Source organism: Bos taurus, chromosome 6, assembly GCF_002263795.3.
Source record: "Bos taurus isolate L1 Dominette 01449 registration number 42190680 breed Hereford chromosome 6, ARS-UCD2.0, whole genome shotgun sequence".
NCBI classification, from domain to species: Eukaryota; Metazoa; Chordata; class Mammalia; order Artiodactyla; family Bovidae; genus Bos; species Bos taurus.
The window spans coordinates 45883430-45897554 of record NC_037333.1 but is presented as its reverse complement, the minus strand read 5'-3'; the positions used below and the strand labels follow the sequence as shown (position 1 = coordinate 45897554).

At 41.6% G+C, this 14125-nt stretch overlaps 1 protein-coding gene across 8 annotated transcripts in view; it reads right to left on the bottom strand.

Moving 5' to 3' along the window:
* Positions 1-9579: 9579 nt before the first annotated feature.
* The window catches only part of RBPJ (recombination signal binding protein for immunoglobulin kappa J region), a 242058-nt gene continuing 237512 nt past the window's right edge, over positions 9580-14125 (bottom strand). For 7 of the 8 annotated variants that reach the window (XM_005207810.5, XM_024993462.2, XM_005207811.5 and 4 more), the window contains one exon: positions 9580-13969. In XM_005207810.5, the coding sequence (XP_005207867.1) occupies positions 13654-13969 (316 nt within the window). In that variant the 3' untranslated portion in view covers positions 9580-13653. The remainder of the gene's footprint in view (positions 13970-14125) is intronic. The other variant, NM_001077001.2, reaches the window with a different exon arrangement.

The window sequence follows — 14125 nt, the reverse complement described above, 5'->3', positions numbered from 1 at the left end:
AGGAGGTTAGGTGAACTTCCTGTGGTCAGGCAACGTGTTATTCACATACTGAGTCCATGTTCATGCTCTTGCAAGTACAGGTTCAAATGCATCACTGTTGATTTCTAGAAGAAAGAAATGTTTATATCTTGTTCTCTGAGCTTCTTGGCTGCATTCCAGGCTATTCAGGGTTGTTCTTGTTTTGTATCAAATCACAATTGAGAAAAAGTTGTAAAGGAAAGGCAGATATGGGTCAACACTCCTTGACCTATGGTTCTCAATATGAGGTCCTTAGATCAGCATCACACAGAAACTTGTTAGAAATGCAATTTCTTGGGTCCCCAATCCAGACCTCCTGAGTCAGAAACTCTCTTAAAATGGATCTTATGACAAATACTTCATCTGAAAATACTGTATTCATAAAATATACCAAGAACACAATTTAAGAAAAAAAGAACAAGAAAGAGCTTTTGAAGACTTAAAATGAGAGCCAAGATGGATAAAACACAAAGAAGGGCTGGAAGGAAAAGTAGAGGAAATCTCTCTGAAAAATGAAATAAAAAGACAAAGAAATGGAAAACAGGAAAAAGATAAGAAAATCAAAGAAGCAATCAGGGTAGTAGATTGGGAGGGTCATCTGACTGGTAGAGAGATCACCATGGGAGGAGTAAGGCTGGGGAGGAGGGGATGGGTCTTGGCCCTGGGACTATCAAAAGTTTGCAGGTTGGGGAGCTGAGAAGGAACCAGCAAGGCAGACTGAGAAAGCAGCCGGAAAGTTTGGTGTCCCAGAGGCCATGAGAACAGAGAATTTCAAAACTGAAGAGGTAATCAGCTGTGTCAAAGGAGTGAGCAAGAGGGATGGGCACTGTTTCAAAGCAACACAGTAATGAACCACTCACAGTGAGCAAACAAAACAAGGGCTTGCAAGCATTTCTTTCTGATAACTCAGGAAACAAAGTATTTCATGGGCTTTAACATACTGCTTTCTAGCATTTAAAATATCTCCACATTTGTGACAAAGGTTAAATAGGAAAAAAAAAACACAAAAGCAAAGTTTTTTCGCACTGACCCACAAAGCCAAGTCTCTCTGCTTGTCCTCAGTGACCCAGTCTCCAGGGATTATGCCCAAAGCTCTGCTCTCTACGCACACTTGGCTAGTGTTCAGACCACATGATAGACAAAGTTAAACATCACGTTCCAAAAAAAGACTCCTTGGTTTAGTTGAAGTACTATCAGAGCAGGGTGCGGTTTTGTGTGTGTGTGTGTGTGTGTGTGTGTGTACATGTGCACACCTTTGTGTCCGTAACATTTCTGATGATCTGTTTTGCTTCTCTGATCACCTTGAGTCTACAGTCCTATCCCCTAGAAGGACCGTGTGCATCGTCTGCTCCATTTGGACCTACAATCACAGGAAGGAGAAAACAGTCTTCCTAGAGGCAGGCCACAGAGAAGCAGAGAAACTTAAGGCGAAGGGTCTGCCTCTCTCAGCTCTGAGAGTTGTCTGTGAATCTCATTAGCAGCTGGACACCACTTATTTGAGTTTTAGGTTTCTGTGATAATTTTCTGAATTTGCACAACTGCACAGGAGTAAGGGAACCCAATTAAAAGTAGACTCCCCTTGCCCCAATCAGTTTTAAAACTCTTTCAGCATTCCTCTGACTCCTGGTTACAGCAATTCACCAAAGATGCTCGAAGATCTCTGGACGTTATGACCCGTGATCATGTAATGATCATATGAACATTTTGATCTTCATCAGCACGGACAGCAGAATCTGATGAGTCCATTTGCAATTTGGTGTAGCAGGTCTTCTCAAGGGTAGAGAGAAATCTTGACCCTGTGCTTCAAAAACAGTAAGGCTAATTTTCAAACCATTTGAGAGTTAATGCTGACCGGCAGCCTACCAGGCTCCCCTTTCCCTGGGATTCTCCAGGCAAGAACACTGGAGTGGGTTGCTATTTCCTTCTCCAATGTGTGAAAAAGTGAAAAGTGAAAGTGAAGTCGCTCAGTCATGTCCAACTCTTCATGACCCCATGGACTGCAGCCCACGAGGCTCCTCCACCCATGGAATTTTCCAGGCAAGAGTACTGGAATGGGTTGCCATTGCCTTCTCCAAGAGAAGAGGCATGTTACCGTTTTTGTCAATCACTCCTATTTGTCTGGGCATAAGCAAGGCCCTCGCCATTCTAGGTGGGGTCTCTAGACCTCAGTTCCTGTGCTACAGCATTGCTGAAGTACAGGATCTCAAGACACACAGAATCAGGCTATAGAATCAGCCTCGGATTTTAACCCCTTCCTCTGCTGGATCCTAGCATAGTTTGAGAAACACAGCTTAAACAGGGACTGTTGATGAGGTGGGTGGGGCTTGGACTTCTTTTCTACATATTCTCCTCCCTCTGAGATCTCATCAGGCTGGTGGCGTTGAACCCCATCTATATGGGGCTGACTCCCAAATGTGTGTCTCCAGCACAGATGGCCCTGAGCTCCGGTTCCGGATACCTAGCTGCTTACTTGCCTTTCTAACTGAAGTCTAATAGGTGTCTCAGAATGAACCTGTGTGACTCTTCACTCTTGCAACCTTCCTCCAGCTACATCCCAGGGGAGGGACAGGACATGCCTTAATCAAAGCAGCAAAGTGGCAGGAAATTGCTGTGTGGGCACCGGTGGCTCTTCTCTCAGGCAAGACTCTCTCTGGAAGCTTCCCAGACCCCACATAGGTCAAGCTCTCCTGGAGTATGGGAATCCCAGTCACAGCCTGCTTCCTGCTGGGCTTTCCTGGGCAGGGACTGTAGTCATCTCTTGATCACCAGGAGCTCACAGCACCTCACCCCGCCCTCTGAATGTGTGCCCAGGGATTACTGCAAAGTGGCTGAAAGGGACCCCGAGAAAGACAACAGGGGCAGGCCTCAGTTCCTCGGCTGGCTGCACAAGATTGTGAAGTGATGGTACTCCCACTCAAACAACAAAGTACTTGTTAAAAACAAGATTTTTATAGTGAACGTTACCTACTCAGTACTTCTGGGACACAGTAATTCTCATCCATAGATGATGTCCCTGGAGGGCCTTTTTTTTTGATGGTCAGATTCCATCATCTCTGGGCTCGAGACGGTGACATTTTCGGTTGTGATTTAGTTGCTAAGTCATATCCAACTCTGTGACTCTGATGGGACGTCTCAGGCAAGGATACTGGAGTGGGTAGCTGTTTCTTTCTCCAGGTGATCTTCCTGACCCAGGGATCATACCAGAGTCTCCTGTATTGGCGGGTGGATTCTTTAGCACTGAGCCACCAGGGAAGGACAGACATTTTCAGTAGGAGCACTTTAATAGACATGCATATGAAAGTCAAAGTTGCTCAGTCGCGACCCCATGGACTATACATTTCATGGAATTCTCTAGGCCAGAATACTGGAGTGGGCAGCCTTTCCCTTCTCCAAGGGATCTTTCCAACCCAGGGATCAAACCCAGGTCTCCCACATTGCAGGCAGATTCTTTACCAGCTGAGCCAAGGGGGGCCCAAGAATATTGGAGAAGGTAGCCTATTTCTTCTCCAGCAGATCTTCTCCAGCAGATCTTCCCAACCCAGGAATAGAACCAGGGTGTCCTGCATTGCAGGTGGATTCTTTACCAACTGAGCTATCAGGGAAGCCCATGACATGCATATACATATACTGAATACTTGAACTTAGTTTTGCTTCTTTCTGTCCCACCAGGAAAGCCCCATAAATAGCAGGATTTTATTACTGTATCTGCAGTTCCTGGCTGATGTAGAGCTAAATTAACTCATTCAGCAAAGTTAATACTGTACTTGGAGAAGGCAATGGCAACCCACTCCAGTATTCTTGCCTGGAGAATCCCAGGGACGGAGGAGGCTGGTGGGCTGCTGTCTATGGGGTTGCACAGAGTTGGACATGACTGAAGCGACTTAGCAGCAGCAGTAGCAATACCGTACTGAGTAGAGGGCAGAGGCCAGGAATCTTAGCAAACAGACTGTTCCCCTACAAGGAACCCTACAAGGAAGGATATGAAATGCAGAGAACCGTTCCCCTTAACAGACATGGCAGGACATTCTTACCTATGGAACCCTAGTAGCCTGTTAAAATTTATACACAATCTCATGACAATTCCTACTGCTCCCATGGTTCCATTACACTAGGACCTGCCTGGACTATGCTCTTGCCTTCATCAGCCTATCCACTCCTTAAACATCCACACGGGCATGTCTACCTGGTAAAATCCTGGACCCCTCACTCTTTTGACATGGTTCAAATGCTTCTATCTCGATGCTGCCCCTCTAGATGTTGGTACTGCCTCTGAACCCTGACCTCCCCTCATGTCCAGAGGGCCTAGATTTGAACCATGGTTTTGCCACTTACAGCTGCAGAACCCTAAAAATGGCATTTCATCGATGAAATTAAGGCAACAGTGGCAAGACTTTCCTATTACAACACTGGTTGCAAGTAATATGAACCTATTCAAGTTCACTGAAGCACTGAATGGATGAGTTATCTCATGGTACTTAAGGCAGGAATATAATCAAGCTTCAGAAACTGGGAATGTTTCCTCTTTAGATGTCTGCTTCATTCTTCTTCCTGCAAACCTGTTCTTGCTTCTCAGTGGATGCGTCAGAGTTGCTACGTCAAAACAAGCTCCCTGCAATCTCCTGTTTGCTTCTTGCCCAATAACCTGCAGAAACCAAGAGGAAGTCTCTCCAGCGGCCCTGAGGCTATCAGTTGCTGGGTGTAGGGGGCGGGTGTGGTAAGCAGAGTCAGAGTTTCTGAGAGCCTATTGGGTGGAAGGGGCCCTTCTAGGGATGGCTGGAAGGCTAGAGGAGATAGAAGGGGTTTTGGTGTTCTGACTCATCTGAGAATCCTTTTCAAAACTGCCTATTAAATGGACTCAGAGATTTGAGGAATATGAAATATTTCAAGTAAAGCCTTTAGCATAGAGAATACAGTTAATACATTTTACTACAGAACTTATTGCTTGTAGCCCTCTAGAGCAGCTGCCTGGCACCTATTCCTTATCCTAGCAACCTCAAATTCCTTACTGGGGAAATATTTCTTCCCCTGTTGGTTCTAAATCCAGGCTTGCCTGTGACCACAGAAGCCAAAGAGCCTCTGTGCTTAGTTGGTCAGTCACACCTGACTCTTTGCAACCCCATGGGCTGCAGCCCGCCAGGCTTCTCTCTCCATTCGGATTCTCCAGGCAAGAATACTGGAGTGGGTTGCCATGCCCTCCAAGCAGTTTCTTTTAAGTGACCCTTCCTCTAAGTGCACAGGACAGGCAAGTGACCTGGGCTCACACTGCCAGTGGCTGTCATCTGCAAACTGAATCTAGAGCAGCTGACTTAAGGATTAAAGAGGTTAGGCTCACAGTAGTGGCTCTCTGGGCAGACCATTCCTATGATGCAGAGTTCCTCAGTTCACAAGAGCTGCCCTCCTTCGAAACATGATCCAGGCTTCCCTTCAGTTCCTATGAGTTTCTGCTACTCTTACAAAATCCCTTTTCCCTAAGTTAACCAGGATTGGTTTCTGACTTAACTCTTGTTAACTCTAACAATCCCTATTGTACTGAAGGTGTAAAATTTTATATCTTTAAAGTATTAAATACAAAACCACCATATCACTGTTGTCTTAAATGAGCAGCAAGAAAAGAAAAAAGCCTGAAGACCATGATCCTGGAAGACCCAGACCAAGTGGCCTCCTGTTTCTCTCCAGAGTTGTATAATTTAGCACATATTTATGTGTAAGGCTTGGCTAGAGGGAGTAAGAACATTAACCAAGAGGCCAGGACACTACATTAATAGTGAAAACAAACACACACCTTGAAATTGGATAGCACGTTCAAGTGAAGAAAGCATTTTCAATCCATAATCACATTTGGGCTTTTCACATTCTCTGGGGCTATGTCTTTCTCAACTGTGAAGTGAGGACTGACATAGAATGGCTATTCCCTATAAAGCTCCTTAGGGAGACAAAGCCTTTAACAGTACTAGCCCCTAGTAACCTGAGTCCCTGCTCCTTCGTGACTGAGACATCTAGTGTACCCCTCGAGCATGACTTTGGGCCACCTGGGTCCACTTCTGAAGCCCAGCTCTGCTAAATTTAGTGTATGACTTTGGGCAAGTCTTGAGCCTGTGTCATCTCTGATACAAGCATATTAGCTCACAGTGTCGTGGTGAGGATTAAATCATGGCCACAAAACAATTCACAGGTGGTAAAAGTGATTTCCATCTCAATCTTGCCTCTCCCCTTGTCCCTCAGCCCAAGTCATCATCTTAGCTGACTACTGAAAACCCCCATTCTGGACTTAAAAATCCAAGAAACCTGAATACTATTCTATAGACTGGTATCCAATACATTATTGAAACTGTAATCTAGTAAGCTTTTAGGAAGGGCCTTGCTATGAACTAAATTGTTTTCCCCTAAATTTCATGTTGAAGCTTAACTTTCAATCTGACTGTATCCGGAGACAGACCTTTAGGAGTTAATTAAGGATTGGGTCCTAATCAAAAAGGGACTGTGGTCTTAAGAAGATACAGATGTCTCTGTGCTGTGGAAGCACATAGCGAAAGGTGGCCCCGCCTGCAAACCAGTTAAGTGAACTCACAAGAGCCTAACCATGTTGGCACCTTGATCTCAGATTTCTGGCCTTTAGAAATGTGAGAAAATAAGTTTCTGTTGTTTTAAGCCATGCAGTATTTTCTTATGGGAGCCTAAGCAGACAGATAAGTCCTTCGTGAAAATTTTTAGGAAAACAGCCATGCCCTGAATAAGCTCAGCGCCTAGAACATTACTGGCTGTTTAAACATTCCTAGCTGTGTCTTTGGAGAAGGAAATGGCAACCCACTCCAGTGTTCTTGCCTGGAGAATCCCAGGGACAGGGGAGCCTGGTGGGCTGCAGTCTATGGGGTCGCACAGAGTCGGACACGACTGAAGCGACTTAGCAGCAGCAGCTGTGTCTTAACTAATTCCAACTTCTAGCACTACTCAGAAATAATAGGGATGGATATTCATGCTTCTAAGCAAATACGTGCACATTCCATTATCCTTCACCTGACATTCTTCCCAAAGATCATATTTGCACCTTTGGCATCTTACCAGCTGACAACCATTAGAGCTACTCTCTAGGATAATCAATGATTAAAGTCACAATGATTGTTTGTGAGTCACAATTATTTTCCAAAGCTTTTCATTATTACATCGAAGTATCTGAATTAAGAATTTAGCTGTGAAGGTTTAAGAAGCAGGAGAAAATCACAATCACTGACTTTGTGTTGTGTGGTGAGTGAGGACAAAGAGAACATCCTTGCAGGGAGAAAGCTTAGTTTCAGGAAAAAAGAACAGCTGTCAAAATTGGCTCAACAGGCCACTGGGAATGACCTCATTACACTCTACTTTCTTATAGAAGAAGACGGGGCGGGGGTGGGTGGTGTTTCTGGATCAACAGTCTGGGATTTCAGCATCAGCAGAAATGATCCACCAGGCAAAGGTGCCAGAAATGAACGACCTGCATGCTGACTGCACTCAATGAGCAGGGTTGTGGAATACACGGAGGTGAGAAGCAGGGACTACGGTTGATCATGCCAGAAAGAACTTAATACACACCTGAACTTCATACTTATCTTTTAGAAAATGTGTTTTGGAATTTCACATTTTAAAGTGCTACTTCCAAAAAAAAAAAAATAAATAAATAAAGTGCTACTTCCCCCAAAGCAAAGCATTCTATAAATTCCATTAAAAAGAAAAAAACCTTAGTTCAGCATGAATGTTTCTTGTTAAGAGTTGAAACCCTGTTCCTTTTCTGGATTAGGTAATGTTCACCTGTCTTTTATTTAAACCCAAGATGAGTCACGACTTCTTACGTATGTGTGCATAACACCTTAAACTATTTGTTGAACACCTGCACGCCAGGCACACAGACAACTTTATCCTTAACACACAGAACTGCGAGTAACTGTCCAGTCTTGCAGGTTCTCTCCAGGGCTGTGTGTTCTATCTCCCAGCCTAAAGCTTTAGGGTCTGACCATAGGTCAAAATTAATCACCTCATTTGTACCTTATATACGTCAACTTAATCGTTGCCCTCATTGTTGTCTAGCACTAAACTTGGGAAAAAGATTTTTCTTTGGGAAGAGGACTTACTACTGGGATCCTTCACCACTAGCATCTGATGTAGCTTGCCCTCTGTATCTTTTAAACTGGCAACCATTTAGGGATCCAAGGACAAAAAATATATACATATACACTGAATGGGTCTTTCATTAGGTTGCTTAGAAAGTGATCACATACTCTTTATATATTGTATTATTCCCATCTAAATTCTAAAGGAGCTATTACTTAATCTAGAGATGAGAGTCTGGAACTGACACATACACACTGCTATATTTAAAACAGATAACCAACAAGACCTACTGTTAAAAGAATAATAAATTATTTTTTAAAGGAAGCCATTACCAATCTTAGCCATTGAAAGTCTCACCATTCAAACCCCAACTAAATTACTTATTTAACAATCACTATTTTCAGAAGCAGAGAAGGCAATGGCACCCCACTCCAGTACTCTTGCCTAGAAAATCCCATGGACGGAGGAGTCTGGTAGGCTGCAGTCCATGGGACTGCAGCGACTGAGAGACTTCACTTTCACTTTTCACTTTGATGCACTGGAGAAGGAAACGCCAACCCACTCCAGTGTTCTTGCCTGGAGAATCCCAGGGACAGAGGAGCCTGGTGGGCCGCCGTCTATGGGGTTGCACAGAGTTGGACATGACTGAAGCGACTTAGCAGCAGCAGGAGCAGCAGCAGCATTTTCAGCAGGAGCAGCAGCAGCATTTTCAGAAGATGTCTTTAGCAAAATCCTGATAACCTGGCTTATGTTTTTTTCCTTTAGGGGATGTCAGATAAATAAACTTGCTATGATTTAAAAAATACGTAACAAGCTCCCCCTTTACTGTTTCCCTATTGAACAAAGTGGGCTTCCCTCATAGCTCGGTTGGTAAAGAATCTGCTTGCAATGCAGGAGACCCAGGTTCGATTCCTAGGTCGGGAAGATCCCCTGAAGAAGGAAATGGCAACCCACTCCAGTATTCTTGCCCAGAGAATCCCATGACAGGAGACTACAGGCCATGGGGTCACAAGAGTTGGCCACAACTTAGCGACTAAACCACCATTAAACAAAGTATGCTTTCTCTGAAAGCCTACTGAAGAGCCCCCAACAAAAAGCACAAACCATTCTATGTTCTTTCATACACCAGGCCCAAATGATAACTTCATACTGGAAAAGCAAGCTGTCATTAAATAATGCTCGTCAATCATGTTGAGATTAGTTCAAAATGTTCCTGAATTAGGAGACAACTCGAGTTGTCCAAAGTCTATTTCCCCATTTACAAGGATTAAAAAAACAAACCCTCTGAAAAAAAAAACCTTTCTTTTTAAAGCACTATCTAGTTAAAAATGAAAAAAAGAAAAATAAAATCAGTACAGTTATTACTTTGATGTGATGAAGCTTAGACAGCAAGGTAAAACTATAAACAAACTTTTAAGTATTCTGAAATCAATGATGATAATACATGTATCAGGCACGTCCAACAGAACACTTTTACAATGGTTTACATTTCCTTTTTATTTATTTCTTGAAACTGCCCATATTGCAGGTTTCTCATGGATGAAATATGGAACTGAGCAGATTCTTTTTTCTACAAAATTATGGTATAAACTTGCTCAATTTTCTATCTTATTGCTAATAAACCTTACAGGCGCACAGTTTGTAAAATAAACCCCTTAAGGACTGAATGCGTAGAGCATGCTGCAAGGTACAAGAAATAAGCTAAAAATGAGCATAAACCTACATCTGGACCAACACAGTACTGAATGCTGGCAAACATTTATCACAACACAGGGAAAAATTAATAAAAGGAAATACAGTTCAGTCCTGAAAGGGTTAAATAGAAACCCTAATATATTATTGTTTCTAACCATCCATCCCAGGTTACAGTGCTTGAAAACAAAGTCAAAAGTCTGGCACAGAAAATTACACACATTTGTTCAGTATTCATCAGAAACACAGCTGCTTTTGAAATCAAAAGTAAGTAACTTAGTTAATAATTGAATAACATTTTGATTCAAAAAAGAACCCCACCACCCCCAACCCCGCATGGATTATCTGATTAAACATGAATAGTTTAGTTCTTAAAAACTGTTGACAATTTCCTGTGAGGGCACAGACAGTACTAGTTTCGTTAAAAAAAAAAAAAAAAAAACTAACCAGTTATTATCGCAAATAAGTCTGTGCAGTAAGAGTGACAAATATTTTACCAGTTAATACGCACATACGGGTATCTTTACTTGTCGTGGTTTAAGAAAAGTCAGCAGCAGATTATACTAGTGTTCAACTCTGAAACCATTCAAAATAAACAGGGCATTTTATATTTATAGCTTTTTGTTTGCCTTCTCAATCTATGTAATCAATTAAAACAATATATTAGATAAGAGGCAGCTTCTATGCATATTTTCAGAAACTGCATAGAATCATAAAAGCATAGGATATACTTCTAATACATGACTTAAAAAAAAAAACTTGAACGTACTATACTTTAACTGAAGTGGTTACCATTCTGAGAGCCTTTATGAGGGAAAATGATCAGCATCTCTAATAATGCCACAATTGGAGGAAGGGCCACGTTCTACAATACTATAACTGGAGGACGAGGCTCCTGTAAATTATACACTGAAAATAATTCACAAAAAATTTTTTAAGCAGCTGACAAAAGAACTACAGATAAATGATAAGCCGTAACAGACAAATCATTTCAGTCTGTGGTATGTAGAACGGCATAAAGCAGTGGCAGGGGGTGGGGTGGGGGCCTGTAGGAGTATACTCTTAAATCTCAAAAAAAGAACCAACAACGAAAAGGGTTTACAGTCTAATATTTCAATTATCTTATTAAAATAAACAGAGCCAAAATTAGACTTAAACAGTAAAAAAGCAAAAGTTCATTTTAATGAAGTCATAAACTTGAAAAAAAATATTTGAGTTGCAATGCTGGGTAGGAATAGTTTGTGCTTCAAAAGCATCTTATTTGTTATCAGTTAATTTAATATGAACTGGTAACTAAATAACAAACTTGGTAAGTGGAGGAAACCTGTGGCCCATTTCAGCAGCACTGAAAACATTTCTGCGCTCTGAACAAAAAGCACTGTGTGAAGGCTACTTCCAGACTCAACAGAGAGCAGAATAAATACTACTCAGAAATAAGCAACTTTGCAAGAAAAAGCCAGTAAACAGTTAAAACAAAGAAAGATAAGGCCACAAAGAATTCTGCCCTTGGTCACTGAAACAGATTTGAAGTACGAGGCAGGGTTAGCTTACAAGAGAAGCTAGTGACGGGAGCAGACTTAAAGAGAGACAGGCTGTATACAGCATAATGCAGCCGGTATTAATTAAAAAGGCTTTCAGTCAAGAAAAGACCACAACAACTTTAACTACGTGTTTTACAAATGACTTCGCCCTTGAAAACTGAGGAAAAAGCGACTTCAAGATGTTAGGAACTATATTTACAATGGCATAGTCTGAGCAAAAGAATGAGTAATGAAGATTTATCAAAGCTGTGGGGTGGGAATGGGGGGAAGCTACTAATGATGATGTTTTAAAAAGCCTACAGGTGGAAACTTTTCAAAATAGCCCAGGACACCAAAAAGACAATTTCTGTACGGAAAGATATGCAGGAAGTTACAGTTTTGCATCCTTAAGGTACTTGTGGCTTCTGTTTCATGGGACAGTAAAAGCTTACCACAATCTAGAGGTAGTTTTTACTCGAAGAAAGATGATTGTATTACTAGACCACGTCCTGTAACATTACACACATAGATCCTGTACTAAATGTAGCCCAATGAGTCTGCTGCAATTTCTAAGAAACCAAACAAAGGTATAACCAAAGTGCAGGAACAAAACCAATGTAAAAGAGGTGAGTCCAGCACAGATAGGGAGCACACAACCCGGAATGCAACCAAATCTTAAATGGAGAGGAAATGTTTTCTGAGTGGGTGACATTTGCGAAGACACTCAGTGTTGGGGAGAAGACCAAAAAAAGGGATTTTTTGCATTTTTATAATCTTACAACTATCCATTTCTAAAGTATTGTCTTCCAGCTATTTTAGTTGGTCATCTAGTAAGAGCAGTCTGTTTCAAGGTTACAGTGATGTTTTGACCTAGGCTACCCCCGCCCCCCCACCAAAAAAAAGTAAATAAAACCATGCTTTTGCTGAGATTTTTTTCCTCATTATACAATAAGGGCACCATCTACCAACTGGTAGCAAATACTTAGCATGATACTTTTTTGTTATCATATGCCAACAAGGCAGAAAAACACCCTGCTGAATGAAATCACTGGGAATATTCCAAGTTCAAAATAAAATGTTTAACTTACACATAATACAAGTTATGTACAAGATAAGGAGGGGGAGGAAACCTGAACAAATGTTGACTGAGTAGATACATTTCTGCACAGGAAAAGGGGAGGGAACACTGTAAAAACCAACATGTTCCATGCCATTAACTCATTAATGACTAAATGGCCACATTTAATTTCAGGTAAATGTTAGAACCTCTTAGATTACCACTATAAATACATTAAAAAAAAAAAGTAACACAGAGAAATAACTATCAACGGTATTTGAGAATAGAGACTAAGTACATTGAATGTATTGCAGGCAAGGCAGAGGCATTTTTTTTTTTAAAGCTTTTGCACAGGCTTCATATAATCTTTAAAGAAATATGAATGCAGGCCTTTACAAGATTTGACTTGCTGAAATCAAAACACCTTCCATTCAAGAAAAGTCATAAGACTTCAGCTTTTAAAAAAATAATAAAATAAAAAGAACAGTTCCAGCCTTGGACCAGAAAAGACCTGGAAGAGTATGGTAATTAGATTAAACAAGCATGGTCAGGCTTGGAACCTGAATGTACTTAAGAGCAAAAGCTCAAAGTGGGTGGGGAGGAGAACAACCTATTTGGTAACAAAGGTGTATTATATATGTGATATAAAAAAGGTATGGTGAAAATGTACCTTTTACTAAAGCTTATACAAGTTCCTTGGTCCATAAAAACTATGTTAGATTTTTGTCTTCTAGTTTGATTAACATTTTTTTTGAGGACTTCCCTGGTGGCTCAGACGGTATAAAGCGTCTGTTTACAATGCGGGAGACCAGGGTTCGATCCCTGGGTCGGGAAGATCCCCTGGAGAAGGAAATGACAATCCACTCCAGTACTATTGCCTGGAAAATCCCATGGACAGAGGAGCCTGGTAGGCTACAGTCCATGGGGTCGCAAAGAGTCGGACATGACTGAGCGACTTCACTTTGATTAACTTTTACTCCAGCCACATCTCTATTTCTCGCCCATTTAAACAAAATCAAACAAAAACCAACCAAACAAAAATAACGGCTGAAAAAAATAGATTTCCAGAAGTTTGTACATTTAGATGTTTTTTGTTTGTTTGTTTTGTTTTACTGTGGCTTCTGCACTTCAAATCAGCACTTGCAGGTAATGGGGTTTTTGAATAGTATAACCTGGTATGAAAAGTTTTCCCAAGAAACCACAAAAGATTGTTCATTTTTTTCTTTTTTTTGTCAACATTTTGCCGCACTCAAGTCAGTGTAAGTCCTAGCAAAAAGACGGTAGTTAGGACACAACTGTTGCTGTAGATGATGTGACACTGGTTGAATTTGTGCTGACGTTTGTGTAACTTCCCTCGCTGTTTGTGTTTGATTCATTAGGGGGCACTTGGCTTGAGTTGGCTCGAAGGATTGCTCCCGCTGCACTGCAGTGTGGCCGTGGCCCTGGTTCTGGGGTATAGGTAAAGGTAAGGCTGGTGGAATAAATGATTCCATCATTACGGACCAAAGTTACTGGAACCTGGACTGGCTGCCGGACCCATCTCCAGCCTTCTCGGAATGCAGAAATGTCTGGGACAACACAGAGCATACTCTCTCCACATCTGAGGAGGAAATAGAAATCACTTAAAAGCATGGCAAATTTTATAAATGAAACTTAAAAACAAGGTTGCTTAATACAGGACAATCAACCTCTTAATACAGGACTCTTGGGAAAGAGTCTCACATACCCACCCCCATCAAAAACTCTGGATAATGTA